Source organism: Bacillus rossius (genome assembly GCF_032445375.1).
Source record: "Bacillus rossius redtenbacheri isolate Brsri chromosome 4 unlocalized genomic scaffold, Brsri_v3 Brsri_v3_scf4_2, whole genome shotgun sequence".
NCBI classification, from domain to species: Eukaryota; Metazoa; Arthropoda; class Insecta; order Phasmatodea; family Bacillidae; genus Bacillus; species Bacillus rossius.
The window spans coordinates 21,102,198-21,121,531 of NW_026962011.1; the positions used below are offsets into that span (position 1 = coordinate 21,102,198).

A 19,334-nucleotide genomic window follows, 5' to 3' on the forward strand; every position below is an offset into this window, starting at 1 on the left:
TGTATATTTACATGAAAATAACTGTTAAAAGTTATTTGTAAACACTTGTTTGAATAGATTTCCAGTATTAACTGCGCATATTAAGCACGGTAAAACAAAAGAAAGCCAAATTGTTGAATATTTGATCAGTAGTATATAATAGGGGCTCCGACGGCAGGATGCAGGATGTGGATTGTGATTGTCTGTCCGCCATCTTGGATTGTGACGTCACGGCGGCCATCTTGGATGAGTGCAACGGGACACAGCGTAACGGGGCAAAACGTAACGGGACACAGCGTAACGGGACACAACGTAACGGGACAAGTAGATCACAGCGGCCATTTTGGATCCGACATCTTGGATACGCCATTTTGGATGACGTCATTGTGTTCTCGAACATTCCGGCATTGTGTTGTCCGCCATATTGGATGATGACGTCACCGTTGCAATTTCCGTTACGGCCGCCATCTATAACTTGATTCTTTACTATCCGATTTTAATGAAATTTTTTTAAAAAATTATAAAAAAAAATTAAATAATAAAATTTTAATAAAATATTTATAAAAAACAAACATTAACGACACGGAGTTCGGAGTCCTCGGTTCGAACCCGACGAGTGCAAAAAAAAATTAAAAATGGCTAGCGATCCTTCCCTCACAGTGGACGCAGGCAGACTAACCCTCACCACTTATATCAAAGAATACATATCTTCACCTAGTATGACGTCATGTCCGCCATCTTTGAAATTTGGACGCCATCTTGAAAATCTTTATTTATTATCCGATTTTAATGAAAAAAATTCCAAAATTCATCAAAAAATTAATGTATTTGAATTCTGTTTGATTATATCGATGTACGTCCTTGGTTCGATTCCCGACGAGAGTAAACGGTCGATCCTTCCTCCATGAAAGCTACCTAGGCTGATCTACCACCACCAGTAACAAGGTATATATCATCAACTGGTATGACATCATGTCCGCCATCTTGTCTTCATCTGCTGGAGACCACCATCTTGTTTTCGTCTGCTAGAGTGTGCCGATAACATGTAGTATAATTATCTGGTCACCATACTTTTGTACTCATCTGTTGACATTGACCATTGACCTTGGCCTTTGACCTTGACCTTGACCTTGGCCCTTGACCTTGAACTTTGACCTTGACCTTGAAATTTGACCTTGACCTTCAAATTTGACCTTGACCTTGAAATTTGACCTTGACCTTCAAATTTGACCTTGACCTTGAAATTTGACCTTGACCTTGAAATTTGACCTTGACCTTGAAATTTGACTTTGTCCTTGTCGACCATCATGGATCCAACATTTTATGTTCAGTACATGCTACCAGGAGCGACCACCTGCTGGAGTACACCATATTGTGCGTGTACTCGTATTATAGAGTACATTTCCATTGGTTAATTTTATTCTAACCCGCTACAGTGCAGTAATCATTTATTATGGAGGTGCCCCCCACCATCTTGAAATTCGGCCGCCATCTTGAAATCATGTAATAATGTAGCTAGAAAAGCGGGAAAAAATCTAAAATTCATTAAATAAATTTGTAATCCATATAATGATTGATTGGGTCGACTAAGGTCCTTGGTTCGATCCCTGGCCGATACAAAACAACTTTAATTAAAAAAAACTAAAAAGTGTTATGTTTGAGATAGTAAAAACACCACAAGTTCTTTTAATAAAATTTTATTACATAAATTCAATACACTACTACAAGTACAAAAAAACACTGACAAATTACCAAAGCCTTTTGGATTCCACGATTCAAACAGTCTTCTTATTGTACGGACTAAGCCTTTTACATGACTTTAAATGTCTATCCGATCCGTTCATCTCCACAGCCAGAGACGGACTGAAGTTCATATCACTTATATAGTCTCATTAGCCGGTACAACACATGAGTCAAATCAATAACCATGTTCATTATACGTCTCGGAGCATTTTTTATAATGAAGATGTAAGCTATCAAGACGTGAAATTAGTTTTTTGCACTTATTGCACTGAAATTGTATTCTTTTAACATTATTAGAACAACTGCTTCTTTCATGTCTGCGAGCATTTGAGGTGATAGTAAATGATGCGTCACAGTATTTTCACTGACGAAATGTACGCTCTTCATTAGTTGAAGAATCCATTGCTGATGATGAAACTTCAGCTGATGGTGGAACAGCACATATCGAAGTCTCCTCCAGTGTTGTCAGAGGCGTTGCCAACAGGATCTCCTCCAACATCGTCGGCGCCGACGTCATGGTTCCCGTAGTCGATGGTACATCCTCCATCGAGTACGACGTTAAAGTCGGTAAAGATGCCATCGAAGTCTCAAGAACAGCCAATTACACGTCTTATGCACCAGAAGAAGAAACAAACTAGGTGATCCGTACACCGTCGACGGCAGTATCAAACTGAGCGCCCTGCTGTCTAGGACTCGTTTATATACATTAACCGGTTTGAATAATACGCTAGTCAAATCAAGAACAATTTACTAAAATACTAGAGTCAAAACAACATTAAAAAAATAGAAGCACCATCAACAAAAAAGGAAGCACATTTGGAAGCACCTCCAAAAAAGGAAAAACAATACGATGCACCGACTACGAAAAAACAGCACATTTGGAAGCACCGTCATCGAAAAGGCAGCACATTTGAAAGCACCGACTACGAAAAGGCAGCACATTTGGCAGCACCGACAACGAAAAGGCAGCACATTTGGAAGCACCGAATACGAAAAGGCAGCACATTTGACAGCACCGACAACGAAAAGGCAGCACATTTGGAAGCACCGACTACGAAAAGGCAGCACATTTGGAAGCACCGACTACGAAAAGGCAGCACATTTGACAGCACCGACAACGAAAAGGCAGCACATTTGGAAGCACCGACAACGAAAAGGCAGCACATTTGGAAGCACCATCATCGAAAAGGCAGCACATTTGGAAGCTCCATCAACAAAAAAAAAAGGCAAAAAGGAAGCACAAGTTACGAGATAGTTACGAGTCTTAGTTAGAAATCAGAATACAAGAAATAAAAACATTAAATTCTTATAATTTAAATTATTTATTTTATTGCTTTACATTATACAAATGCAAGTAAAACAAGCCATTATTGTATGTAGCCAGCATTCCTCAGTTCCTTGAGTATGAAGGATATTTCTTTGATGCACGAATAGTTTCCTGCACAAAGCGAACCATGTAGAAGTCTTAGCCGGTCAACCAATATGTTTGGATCTTTCCATGATCTGGAATCAATCTCTTCTGCCACCATCTTCATTGCTTGTTTATTATAAATATTATGATCTCTGGTGTCTTCCGTTTTACCACCAACCTCAGGGTAACTTTCATGTTTGAGACGGTGATCATCACAAGCTTGATCAGATTTATTTAATATATCACGTCGTTTCCATCGTTTCGGTCTCAGAACACCGACACATTCTTCGATCTTGTCAGCGTTAGGTGCTTAATCACAGTCTATGTCTTTGTCAACAGCCTCAGAGTCACTGTAACAATCACCGTAGAAGGCATCGTCTTCACCCAGATTACCGTAAGAATTCGATGTTGATGATGTCGAAGTGTCATCATCGTCTTCATGCTTTATTTTTAGGAATCCTACATTTTTACAAAGTAGGAAAGATCTACTTGAATTCGGCTGGAATATATTCTCACTTTTCACGTTAAGGATTCTTCCATTGTCTTCTTTCTTCCGTAAATCATCAACCTCCTTCAATTTAAGTTCTTTGTCGAGATCGGAAGAGCCAGGAAAATTATTGTCGTAATGCAGATCACTCTTCCTTAGGATGGTAGATTCATCGTTGTCCTCTAGCTTGTACGCAGGCTTTGCGTTACAAGTTCTGCCATGTCTTTTTAAGCTCTCTCTCCGCGTAAACGACTTGTTACATCGAACACAACTTATCATATTGCGTAGTGGATTTTTAACACAGTCATTCTTCTCGTGTTGTCTTTTATTCTTTCTCAAGATATACTCTTTGCTGCAAAACTTACACCTATGTTATTTCGATACAACGTCAGATCTCAAATCGGAATTCATATTAGTTACTGAGACTAATGCCAGATACAAATTGAGTGTTTTAAATTAGATACATTACTTAAATAGAATTTTTTTCATATTTAATCAGCGAGAATTAATATATTTTATGCAAAGGTACTTGATGCATGTAGTTCTGCTTTTCAACAACAGATGTCGCCACATGTTGTATACAGGTAAATAATATTTAGTTCTTTTATGCGGGATGCGGGATGCTCACTAATGATCGCAAAAGAAGGATGGCTTCGCTAGACTCCAAGGAGAAGGAAGTCCGTCCTTCCTGTTAGTGCTTCTTAGATTTCTCAGAGATTATTATTATTTGACTGAGAAATGATATATTTTTTTAATTTCCACCTGATAAAAATATTACAAGTGTTGATTAAGTAGCAGAAATTCACTAATTAAATGTAACCTTAAATAAATTAACATGACTCATTAAGTAAAAAAATCCTTCATGCAGAGATCAATTGCTCATCTGTAACCAGGAGAACACGGAGAAAATCATCAAAATATTGACAAGAATATTCAGGAGCACACGGAGAAAACCACCATTATATTTGACAAGAATAATCAGGAGCACACGGAGAAAACCACCATAAGATTGACAAGAATAATCGGAAACACACGGAGAAAACCGCCACAAGATTACTTTGTTATCATAAAATTACAAAAAAATTAATAAAAAATTAATAAAAAAATAACAAAAAATTTAAAAACTGATTCTGCTAGCTTGTGAACTTCTCATTGTTGAGAAAAGATAGAGTTCTAGTCCAAGCCGGGTATTTTCAAACGATAAACAGGTTCTTTTAGCTCCGATAAATAAGTATAAATTAATCAGAACATGTTTTACTTTCCTCCTAGAATCGTCGTCGATTACTTTCCTAACTCGAATAACGGTTGTGAATATTTGTTTCTAGCTGATTAATTTGTTTCGCTTGTTGCTCCCCCATAACTATTTTCGGTCTTGTGGTGGATTCAGAGGTTGTTTCTCACCTTGACAAAACCAAAGAATGGATGACTGGAGGAGTTAGGTTGTGCTAACCAAGAAACCCGTATCAAAGAAACAAACTTCTGAAGGAAAAAAAAAGTTTATCCTATCCAGTGTAATAAATAGGTCAAGTAAGAGAATGGTGTGTGAAACATCTTTGAACAGACATTTTAAATTTTCATTAAATATAATTCAATAGATAGAATTGAATTGGCTGAATTAAAAAAAGATATGTTAGTGAAAAAGACTTTAAACAGCTTCTTTAAGATGTATAAGAACTCACTCTCTTGAAGAGATAATTATAAAACAGAAATATCGGTTGCAGTACACAAGAAAAAGATCCCAGGTGGAGGTGGGAAGAGCAGAGAGTTAAATGAGTGCGGGAGAGAGGAGAAGAAAGGCTGGAGGGACAGAAGAGGATGACCCGGCCGCAGGCTGGAAGCAGGTGGTGATTGATGATTGATGAGTATAGGTGCTAATGCTCATACTGAATCCACACAGCCAGAAAGCCACCCGTGTGTTACAGGGTGCTGTGGCTGGTGACGTGCAGCGGAGGTCTGCTGGCGGCAGTCTATCTCATCAGCTGCGTGTGGGTGCAGTACAACACGTCGCCCACCATCACCAGCATCGAAAGCACCCACTTCCCCATATGGAACATCCCCTTCCCCGCTGTCACCATCTGCAACGTGAACAAAGTGCACCTGTCCGCCGTGCGGAGCCTCTACAGCGACTAGTACGTTCCCATCGCTCTACTCGGTGTACCCTGGCACTCGCTGCTGTGTACCTCCAGTGGTGGTCCTGTCGGGGAGAACTTCTACTCCCTCCCACGTCCCACCTAACCGTATAACAAACGAGAGGGTCGACAAAATAATTTACTACAGTCCGCACCTAACCTATAAATTAGTATTATTTTACTTTTTTGCTACTGTAATGTAATCTTTTTATTTTATATCCTTAAAAAGTTAGAACTATAGTGTTGTTAATGACTTTTAAAGACTTCCGAAGTGTGTATTTTTTTAAAAAGGTCTTTTAAAAGAATGTTTTTCCTCCTTTAAAATTTTGGGACTCTCCGTTTAACTAGGAGTTAATTCCATTCCAAACAGAACCCTTCGGTGTTTCACTCACCCAGTGGCGTAGCCAGGATTTGTGTATGGGGGGTGTTAAGAAGCATGCCCCCCCCCCCCAAACGGGAAATCCTCCCCCGGGAAAATTTGGATTTTAAGGTGTAAAATAGTGCTATTTTAGCAGTTTTCGGTACTTAAATTTAAATATTGTAATGGTAAAAATTTTATTAATTTTAATATGAAATTTGTTTGAGTGATGAATAAGAAATTAATTAAAGATTTGGAGCTAAGGGGGTGGGGGGGTTTGAACCCCTAAACCCCCCCCCCCTGGCTACGCCCCTGCACTCACCCCACAGTTCGAAGCTGGGTGTCACTGTTTCCCACAGACATAATTCTGATGGTTCGGAAATGCGTTTATGGCCATGTTGAAATACACTGCATTTTTTCATAGTTGCATCATTTACTAGTGGTGATGAACACCGATTATTAAATCCTGTCGTTATGTGCATCGCAAATTGGCTAGTGGAAGTCATTGTCAAAATCAGCGTACTTTAAAAATAATATGCCCAAATTTTTACGTAATGAACTCCAAAAGTTATACACTTTTTATAATTAGGCCTATTTAGTGTCAATGTGGTTTAGGTTGCAGTACATATTATTTGGAATAAAACAATTACTGCATTTAAAGTGAGACAAAAACCTGATTCGAGATTTTTATAACATGAAAATTCGCCTTGACACACGTTGCTGACAGTTTTATTGGCTAACATATCTGTTGAAAGTCCACGAGTTGTGCCTAGTCACAACTACAAGGAATATAATTTGGTTTGAGGCCGGGCCCCATGCACAAGGTGAAAACGAGATATTCAACTCTCGGAAGACTGTAGTAGAGAGGCACAGGACTTATTGCATCTGGAAAGGAAGTGATCAAGTGATCACACGCCTGGAACTAGCTAAGTCTTTAATTAAACAATAATTGCCAGTGACCACGATACGTTATATATAGCTATTGTAGAGAAACGGATCTCCTTGTCCTAGGAGAAAATGGCCAGTACAGCCCTAAGCACCAAATACTAAGACCGAGACTGATAACATAAATACTAATAATTGTTGACTTATAATCAACCCACGACACTCCGATAATTAGGCATTGACCCTGCTGAGTAAAAAAATTGTCATGCAATATACTTTTAGAAAATCTTAAAAAAGCGAGGGAAAATGTATCACGGCGCCAAAGTTCTCAAAGATGTTAGTAATCCTTTTATTCATGTCCTTGTCACTCTTAGTGCGCTCAACTTGACGCTGAAGGAAGACGACTACCTGAGTTTCGTCCAACAGCTGGCCGAGATAATTCAGCCGGAGCAAGCCAGCACTTTCATGGAGCTTGAAAAAGTTCTGCTCAAACATAACCTCACCATGGAGACTCTGATGCTAAAGGTAACTGCCGGCCCGAACACGCCAGCTGGTCGTGTATTACGCGTGTTTGTAAACACATAAAACAATGTTGTTAGCCTTATAAGACTACATATAGGCCTACCTATGTGTCATCGTCTAAAAACGTTATCCACTAAAAATTAAAAAAAAAAAAAAAATGCTAACAACTTTATTTTAAAATACTTCTGTACTTAAACACTAATAATTCTTCGAGATATGCTTATACTCACATAAGTAGGCTATAAACGAGTAGACTAATATACTAAGAAAACGCGTTACCAGAAGTGTCTATTTATAATTGTAGTCGCCAATATAGATTTGGTTGCATATACTTAAACAAAATATTACGTCAAAGAATACAAATAAATCAATACTTACATTAAAGATTTTTATTCGTAGCGAAATATATGTATGCATATGTAGCCTAATGACTGAAGATTCACATTAATTTAATAGTAAATCATCAATCTGAAAATGATCTTAATATATTGTCACGAGTAGGGAAAACTGAAGGATAGCCCAATTAATTTTGTACAGTTTTAATTGCTTCTAATAATTACATTACTAATTAAATCACCACACATGTCTGTTCAAAAATCACTAAGTATCTGTCAAGTCCACAATTCGCACTCCTCACTGGAGCTAGGCTCAACAGTAGTTCGCCCCTTAACATAGCGCCTGTCCACTCACACAGTCTCGCACCATTCATTTCAAGTTTATGGGTCTGTTAATCAAGCACGCACAACTCAAGATGATTGTTGTTTTAGGCTCGGAATGTCAGTATTCTGTAGTCAGAATGTTTCAGTCCGAGAAAGTGTGAATGGATTGTTTCCAGCTCACACAGCCGTGCTCCTCTCTGCTGGTGAAGTGCAAGTGGCGAGGACAACTGGTGCCCTGCGATTCCCTCTACTCCATGCACAAAACAGACGCGGGATTCTGCTGCTCTTTCAACTACCACCCTCCAGACAAGACCGCGAGGTATTCCAGCTCATTACCGGACAGAGATGTTTACACACGCAAATCCTAATTTAGATGTCTTCAAATATCTGATATGCTCCGAGTACATATTCGACTGGTCAATGTGTCGAACTCGCCACTTTATTTTACGTATGCCGTATCTTATTGCAACACTTCTTACAAAATACCATCGCCATGATGATTATCAATCACACTACCATAAAAAGTTGAAATTAAAGAATACTTTGTGAAGTCATTAATGGTGATTAGTGTATCCTACCACTTTTCCCTGCGTCGCAAAATGAGCTCGTACATAAGACCTGTTTCAAACCCTCCATGCAGGGTAGCGGCGCCAGCTCATCTCCCCCCTCCACCATAGCGGGGCCACACCCATCAGCTTCCTAGGAACCTCGACGTCACCAACAAGTTTCGGTGTTATAAGCCAAGTGACAGTTCTTGCACACTCTACCTGAACTAAAACAGATTAGAATGGCCATTCACTGAAACACGCTTTCACCATGACATTAAGATATGCAAAAGTTTTTCTCGTTTGGCTGCATACTTCACTGGGCGTATAGTATTTGGTAAAACAATAGAGCTAAAAAGGGGAATCCTTTTCACAGACGATAGAGCCAAACGCCCGATCGTGCATCTTCGGTTTTTTTTGTTCATTGTAAATAAATATGGCGGTGTTGATAAAAGGATACTAATGGTCAATTAGGTTAGGTTAGCTACATTATAAATACTTTAAAACATTGTGGACGGTTGATTTGGTTAGGATAGCTACATAAAAGATACGGAAAAAAAGGCATGAACTTCGGGGAACTTCGGGTTTTGGCTCTCTCGTCTGTGAAAAGAAGGCTTCCCGTCGTTCCGGCCAGCCTGTAGAATGCCTGAGGTAAGAGGAGATGGAGTATGCAGCAACGGCGGGAGAACCCCGAGAAAACCCACAGGTCACGGCAACGTCCACCACGTTTCCCGTTTGCAAAAATTCAGGGTTTGAACCAGCTGTAAAATGAACTCGGACCACCTTGGTAGGAGGCGAGTGTTCTGACCACTCAACCACGGCACATATTATGCACTGAAAAAAATTCTGTACTTTGACAAAAAGATTCCCTTGAGAACCAGTTGTCAAAAAGTGGTTTGTAATATTACAAGAAAGATATTGTTAATTTGTACACCACGTGGCTATGGTTATTATTGCATTAATGAGATACTTTTCTTAAGAAAATCAACGCATAATTTTATATTTTAATTGATGCTTCATTAAAGCTTATTATTTTTTAAACAGTGGAAAATATAATCTAATAGTCAATACTTTTACTTTATATTTGTTTTACTATGCTTATTAATGTGCGCAGTTGGTACTGGAAAGCTATTCAGGGAACGATTTACAAATAACTTTCTGTTGGAGTAACTGGTAAAACAACAAAGCATAAATGTCCGGGTAAGAATCCGAACCCAGTATTACTGCCAAAACTATTTTGTAGTAATAAAGTTTTTTTCAAGTAAATGTAAAAATTTTCCAAATAGGCCTATCTGTGATTTTACATGAGTATTTCTCTTCCATTTACAACAAAAATTTATATTGCAGTGTTGGAAAGATATTGTGTTTTCTGTAGTTAGTTAGTTATTAATTACTTCTCAGCATCTGGGATAATGTCCGATTCCCGACGAGGGGGCCTGAAGCCAAAACGGCGGGCCGGGGGAAAATTCAGTTTACTACACGTACCAATATGGAGGCCGTTTGTGTATAAATGTATCAGCTGTACCTGTATTGGAGGTTAAATTTGAGAAAAAAATTTTTCAAATCATATCATTACATTTGTATTATTAAGATTGCTTTGGACTTTTAATATATATACAAACATATTAAACAATAATGTTTTTTTTTTATAATTTTATCCCGAACAGTTTAACTACAGTCGTTAATATAAGTAGGCTAGAACAGTTGATACAAATATAAACAAACGTCCGCCATATTGGTACGTGAAAATCAGAAAAAAATGAGGGTGGGAAGGGGGGGGGGGGGCGGGAAGGTTTCACATCTGACTGCTAATGCTCCATCTGTATGCTTAACTAATCTCTGGTTGAGACCACGTCCGCGGGAATCATGGCGTGCCCGGACGAGGCCTCGACCCAGAAGCCTGACGCGCGACGTTTTCCGCTGGCGCAGTCGCGACCCGCTGCTGCACGTGAACGGCGCCGGCTACCTGGCGGGCGTCACCATGCTGATGGACCCGCAGCTGGAGGACTACTACGCGGCGCTCTTCTCCTTCTACGGCCTGCAGGTGCTGGTGCACGCGCCCACCGACTACCCGGAGATCTCCGCGCGGGGCATCATCCTCGCGCCGCAGAAGGAGGCTTTCCTGCAGGTTCCTCCGTCACACTGTACTCGTTCATGCTATGCACCCACGCTTCACTGCGGCGGTCTACTGGCACGACACACTCGCACTGCTCATTATCTGTGCCTCCCTCGTGTGTACGTCGCTGCCGCGCCACGAACCAAAAAAAAAAAACTAAATCAAATTTTGATTGATGAAAAAATAATCAATACAACTAATATGACCGGAAGAAATATAAACTATTGACGCCATCTTTGATTCAACCGGTTTTGAAAGCCTTCAAATTCGCTATCATTTAAACAATATATACCGTTCAAATATAATAGCAAAGATGTAACTAAAGACCGGATTACTATCCGAAAGTGAATAAAGCATCAACAATGTAAAAAGTCGTTGCCAGGATACGAAAAAAGTGTCATCAAACCAACGGTCTTTTTCATGGAGGCGAATAAAGCATCGTCAACAATGCAAAGATTGTTGCCACTGAGAGTATAGAAAAACGTGGTAAAATATGGCTTAAAAAAAATTAAAATGGATTTTGAAAAAAAAAAATTTCTTCGAGGTACCCCCTTTTTTTTCTTGTAGAATCCAGGTGCCAAATTTCACGGCCCTATGCCTTACCGTCTCCGTGCTATGCGAACTACAGACATACAAACACTCTCTTTTATTAACTACCTGATGCACGCGTGCATCTCTACGTCAGTCTACAGGCATAAAAATATCGCACTGCTTATTATAGAAACAGACAGACCGACGGACGGACAGACAGATACAGGGAGAGATACAGAGACAAGGAGAAAGACAGATAGAGAGACAGAGACAGATAGACAGAGACAGATAGACAGAGACAGATAGACAGAGAAAGACATAGACAGACAAGAGACATACAGAGACATACAGAAACAGAGAGAAACAAACAGACAGACACACACAGCCAGACAGACACACAGACAGACATACATACACACAGACTAATACAGAGACAGACATACATACACACAGACAGATACAGAGACAGACACATACATACAGAAACAGACAGGCACAGACATACAGAGAAAGACAGGGAGACAGACATACGGACGGATGGATGTACATACGGACAGACATACGGACAGACGGAAATTCGTACGGACGTTCGAAACGGACAAACGGACAGACATACGGACAGACTGACAGAACGACCGACAGAAAGACTGACTGACAGACTGACCGACATAGACAGACTGATTGACAGACAGACTGACCGACAGAAACAGATTGACTGACAGAACAAACCTGACTGACAGACTGACTAACAGACTGACTGACACTGACAGACAGAGACTGATAGACAGACTGATAGACACACTGAAAGACAATAACAGTCAGACTGACAGACAAACTAAATGACAAACAGACAAACAGACAGACTGACAGACACACACAGGCTGACACACAGACAGACAAACGGACAAATATACATACAGACTGAAAGACTGACAGACTAGCAGACAGGTAGACTGACAGACAGATAGACAGACTGACTAACATAATTACAGACAGACTGACAGAAAAAAATGACTGACGGACTAACAGACAAAATTACTGACTGACAGACAACAGTCAGATATGCAGACAAACAGACAGACGGACCGAAAGACATACATACATGCGGACGAACATATAGATGGATGGACGTTCATTCGAACAAACCGACCTACTAACGGATAGATAAACAGAAAGACAGAAAAACTGTACGACAAACACATTGACAGACAGTCTGACACACAGACAGTCTGACTGACTGAGAAATCAACATAAGAACAAACATATTGACAGACTGAATGACAGACATACTGACTGACTAACAGACAGGCGGACTGACTTACAGACACACAAACACACAGCCATTCTTACTGACAGACACACAGAGATACTGAGCGACAGATGGACTGACAGGCAGACAGACAGAAAGACTGAATCACCGACAGACACACATACTGACAGACCAAAAAAGACTTACTGACAGACAGATACCCTGACACACAGACTGACAGGCATACACAGAAACACAGACCGAACCATACAGAAACACAGACTGACTGACAGACATACAGACTTAAAGACTGAGAGACTGCTAGACAGACTGACTGATAACAGATATATGGACAGACAGAGACTGACTTACAGATTTACAGACCGACAGACAGACAGAATGACAGACACTGGCTGACGGACAAACTCAAAGACAGACAGACTGACAGACTGACAGACAAGTAGCCAGCCAGACAGACAGACGGATGGATGAACTGACATACGGACGGACCAACTGACATACGGGTGGACACAAGGACCGACATTCAACGGACGAACGGACCAATAGACAGACAGACTAACAGACAAACATACAGACAGAGACCGATTGACATGCTGAAAAACTGACTAACATACAGACGCACAGACTGACTGACAGACACACAGACAGACACACAAACAGACCTAAAGACATTGACAAAATGACTGGCTTGTAGACACACACTCAGACTTACACACTGACTGAAATACATAAAGACACACAGACTAACATACTGAATGAAATACATAAAAGACACACATACAGATATACAGATTGACTGACCGATTGACAGACTGTCAGACTTTCTTCTAACAAATAGACTGACTGAAGGACTGACTGCCAGACTGACTGACAGAATAAGTGGCCGACAAACAGACAGACACTAACAGACTGACTGAAAGGCACACAATCTTTCTGACTGACAATTTGACGGATTACAGACAGACTCACAGACAGACTGAGAGATACACACAGAAACACAGACACTCAGACAGACTGACAGACCGACATACATAAAACAGACTGACAGACATACTGACTGACAGACAGACTGAGAGACAGTTAGACAGACTGAAAGACAGACTTACAAACAAACAGACTAAATGACAGACTGACAAAATGACTGACAGACTATCTTATCAACAGACTGACAGAAAGACTGACTGACACACAGACTGACTGTCAGACAGACGCACAGAAAGACTGGCAGACAGTCTGACTGATAGACACATACAGACACACTGACAGGAAGACTAACTGAGACAGACTGACAGATAGAGACAGGCTGGCTGACTCTCTGAAAGATAGACTCACAGACATGCAGACCGACAGACCGACTGACAGTCAGACTGACAGACTCACAGACTGACACACATACTGACAGTCAAACAAAAAACAGACTTACTGACAGACAGTTACCCAGACACACAGACTGACTGACTGGCACATACAGAAACACATACAGAACCGTACAGAAACACAGACACACAGCCCGAATAAAAGACATAAAGACTTAAAGACTGATAGACTGTAAGACAGACAGACAGACTGACTTACAGATATACAGACTGACTGACAGAATGAGACAGACTGGCTGATGGACAAATTCTTAGACAGACTGACAGATAAGTAGCCGGCCAGACAGACGGACGGATGGACGGTCATACGGACGGACCGACGGACATACGGACAGACACTCGGACCGACATTCAACGGACGTACGGACGAACGGACAAACATCAAACTGACAGACTGACAGACATACGGACAGATTGATAAACAAACTTAAAAACTAAAAAAAAACAGACGGACAGTCCATCAGACAAAACGTAACACTGATAGAAAGACTGACAGAAAGACAGTCAGACTAACAAACTGACAGACTGACAGACCGACTGACAGCCCGACTGACTGACAGACAGAAACACAGACATAATGACTGTCAGACTGACTTACAGACTGACAGACTGATAGACAGACTGACAGACAGTCTGACTGACAGACATACTGACTGACTTACAGACACACAGACACACATACAAACATACAGACTGTAAGCCTGACATACTAACTGACAGACAAACTGACAGACAGATAGACGGACAGAAAGACTGACAGACTTACAGACAGATATACAGGGACAGACATACAGACTGACAGACACACAGACTGACTGACAGACACAAAGGACATAGACCAGATGACTGACATGTAGACACACAGACTGACGTACTGACTGAAACAAAGACACAAAGACAGATATACAGATTGACTGACCGACTGACTGATAGACTGTCAGGCATACTGAGTAACAAACGGACTGACTGAAGGACTAAATGGCAGACTGACTGACCGACATACTGACAGACTGACTGACAGACTGACTGACAGACTGACTGAAAGACACGCATTATTTCTGACTGGCTGACAAACTGACGAACTTACAGACAGACTAACAGAAAGACTGACAGACAGACTTTCAAACTTACATACTGACTGACAGACTTACAGAAATACAGACTTACAGAAAGACAGGCTGACAGACACCCAGACAGACTTACTGAAATACACATACAAACAGACTGACAGGCCGACTGACTTATGTACTGACCGACAGAGACAGACTTTCAGAGACAGGCTGACTGACACACAAACAGGCAGTGAGACATTAACTGTCGGACTGACAGACAGGCTTACAGATAGGCAGACCGAAAAGCGGGCTAACACAGACTTTCAGACAGACTGACAGACAGATACACAAACTAACTGACTGACAGATTACCATACACAGAGACTGACTGACACACACAGAAACACAAACATACAAACACAGATACACAGACCCACAGATATACTGACCGACATACAGACTGAAAGATTGAGTGACTAACAGACAGACATAATGACAGACAGACAGGCTTACAGACAAACTGACAGACTGACAGACAGACAAGCAGCCAGCCAGACAGAGGGAGGTAGGGATGCCCGGACATATGACGGACTTACGTATGACAGACATACGGTGACACACGGACGGTCTTTCGAACGGTCTAACGGAATAACGGACAGACTACAGACTGACAGACTGAATAACTTTCAGACATATATAAATACTGAAAGACTGACAGACATACGAATAGACTGACAGACTTACAGACAAACAGAACGAATAACAGACTGACTGACATGCTGACTGACAAACTGACAGACCAACAAACTGACAGACCAACAAATTGACAGAAAGACACACTGACTCAGACACAGACTGACAGGCAGACTGACTGATGGACTGACCGACAGAGACAGAGTCAGGCTGACTGACTGTCAGACAGACATACAGACAGACATACAGACAGACAGTGAGACTGATTGACGGACTGACAGGCAGACTTACAGATAGGCAAACCATAAGGCGGACAGTCACAACAGACTGACTGAGACAGACACACAGACTGACTGACACACAGATACCTATACACAGGGACTGATTGACACACACAGAAACACAGACAGAGACAGATATACAGACCTACAGACAGACTGACACATACAGACTGAAAGAATGAGCGACTAACAGACAGACTTAAAGATAGATAGAATGTTAGATAGACTAACAACCTTACAGACAGACAGACATACAGACATAATGACACAAAGACTGGCTGACAGAAAACTGACAGACTGACAGACAAGCAGCCAGACAGACGGACGGATGGACGGACATACGGTCGGATGGACGGACTTACGGATGGACAGACATACGGTCGGACACACGGACGGATGGACATTCGAAAGAACGAACGGACTAACGGACAGACTGACTGACAGACAGATATACAGACAGACTGACAGACCTACAGGCAGACAGATAGACAGACAGACTGACAGAAAGACTGACTGACAGACTGACCGACAGAGATAGACTGACTGACTGACTGACTGACAGACATACATACAGTCAGACTGACAGACATATGGACAAACAGAAAAACTGTCCAAATGACTAAAAGACTGACCAACCTAGACAAACATTGACAAAATGACAGATTGACAGACAGACTGACATACTGACAACCTACAGACAGATATACAGACAGGCAGACAGGTTGACAAATGAACAGACCAACAATCAAACTGGCAGACTGACAGATCGACTTACTGGCAGTCCGATTGACCAACAGACTGACAGACTGAAAAACATACAGACTGACAAATATACAGACGGACTGAAAGACTGGCCTACAGACTAACAGACTGGCTGACAGACTGACAGACATACAGTAGACAGACTGAAATACAGACTGACCTATTGACTGACAGGCTGACAGACCAACAGAAGACAGACTGACATACAGACTGACAGACAGTCTAACAAACCGACAGACAGACTGACAATAAAACTGACAGACAAACGACAGACTAATAGACACCACAACATACTAACTTTCTGACAGTATGACTGACAGACAGATAGACTTACAGACAAACCAACCGACAAAATAACTGACAGACAAACTGACAAAGCCACAGCTAGACTGACAGACACACAGACTGATTGATAATAGACTGTTGGACTGACTGACAGAATGACTGACAGACTGACTGACAAACTGACCGACAGATGGACATACTGTCATACTGACTTTCAGATATACAAACTGACAGACACACAATATGCTGACGGACAGACACACAGATGAACTGACTCACGGAATGACTGACAGTGACATACAGACAAACTGACAGACTGACTCTCAGACAGACACACATACTGACAGACAAAAACGACTTACTGAAGACAAGTTACCTTGACATACAGACTGACTGACTGACACACACACACTGAAAATCAGACATAACCATACAGAAACACAGTCACACACCCTGACTAAGAGACACAAAGATTTAAAGACGGAGAGACTGCCAGACTGCCAGACAGATCGATGGACAGACATACTGACAGATTTACAGACTGAGACAGAATGACAGACAGACTGGCTGACGGACAAACTCATTAAAGATACATACTGACAGACAAGCAGCCAGACAGATGGACGGATGTATGTTCATACGGACGGACCAATTGACATATGGACGGACACACGGACGGACACACGGACGGACATTCAACGGACTTTCGGACCAACTGGCAGACATATAGATTGACAGACAAACATACAGACAGACAGTAAGACTGACTGACAGACATACGGACAGACAGATAAACAAACAGACAGACTGAAAGACAGATGGACAGACCATCAACAGAATGTAATTCTGATAGAAATACGGATAGAAAGCTAGACAGACTCACAGACTGACAGACCAACTAACTGCTACTTTGACTGACAGAAACACAGACAGACTGACTGTCAGATTGACATTCTGACTGACAGTCTGACTGACAGACTGACAGAGAGACTGTCAGAAGAGAGACATACAAACTGACAGACTGACTGACATTCAGACTGACAGTCAACTGACAGAAAGTTTGACTGATAGACAGACACACAGACAGACACACGGACAGACACACAGACTGTAAGCATGACAAACTAACAGACAGACGAACTGACAGATAGACAGACAGAAAGACTGACGGACTTAAAGATAGAATGACAGACTTGTGACAGAATGACTTACACACAGAGTGATAACCTTACTGACAGACTGACAGTCTGACAGACATACAGACAGACTGACAGACACATAAACTGATTGGCAGACAGACACACAGTCAGACTGCACACTGACTGAAATACATAACGACACACAGACAGATAGACAGATTGACAGACAGACTGATTGCCAGACTTTCAGTCATACTGACTAAGAAACTGACTGACTGGCAGACTGACAGATTGAGTGACCGACAAACAGATACTGTCATACTGACTGAAAGACACACAATCGTTCTGACTGACAAACTGACGGACTTACAGGCAGACTGACAGACACACACAGAAACACAAGACACACAGACACACTGACATACCGACAGACCCATGGACAGACTGACAGAACGACAGACATACAACAGACTGACAGACAGACTGACTGACAGACATACACACAGCTTACTGACAGACACACAGACTGACTGTCAGACAGAATAAACAGAAAGACTGACAGACACATACAGACAGACTGACAGGCAGACTTACTGATGGACTGACCGTCAGAGACAGACAGTGAGACTATTGAATTGCGGACTGACAGACAGTCTTAAAGACAGGCACACCGAAAGGTGGGCTGACTGAATGACAGACGGACTGACAGATATATAAACTGACTGACTGACAGATTCCCATACACAGAGACTGAGTGACTCACACAGAAACACAGATACACAATCAGACACAGTTACACAGATTCTCAGACAGACTGAGCGACTAACAGACAGACGGATAGAAATGCAGACAGTCTTACAGACAGACTGAGTCATTTTGACAGACAGATATAATGACATACATACATAATGACAGACCGACTGGCTGATAGACAAACAGACGGATAGAAAGCAGCCAACCCGTTAGACGGACGGACTTACGGATGGACAGACATACGGTCGGTCACATGGACGGACGGACATTATAACGGACGAACGGACGGACGGACAGACAGACTGACTAACTGACAGACAGATTTACATACTGAAAGACTGACATACATACGAACAAA

At 41.4% G+C, this 19,334-nt stretch overlaps 1 protein-coding gene across 1 annotated transcript in view; it reads left to right on the forward strand.

Moving 5' to 3' along the window:
* Window positions 1-5,435: 5,435 nt before the first annotated feature.
* LOC134542328 (sodium channel protein Nach-like) overlaps window positions 5,436-19,334 on the forward strand; it is a 59,712-nt gene continuing 45,813 nt past the window's right edge. Inside the window, exons 1-5 of the mRNA XM_063386477.1 lie at window positions 5,436-5,461; window positions 5,543-5,749; window positions 7,367-7,517; window positions 8,350-8,492; window positions 10,648-10,990. Coding sequence (XP_063242547.1) covers window positions 5,436-5,461; window positions 5,543-5,749; window positions 7,367-7,517; window positions 8,350-8,492; window positions 10,648-10,990 — 870 coding nt within the window. The remainder of the gene's footprint in view (window positions 5,462-5,542; window positions 5,750-7,366; window positions 7,518-8,349; window positions 8,493-10,647; window positions 10,991-19,334) is intronic.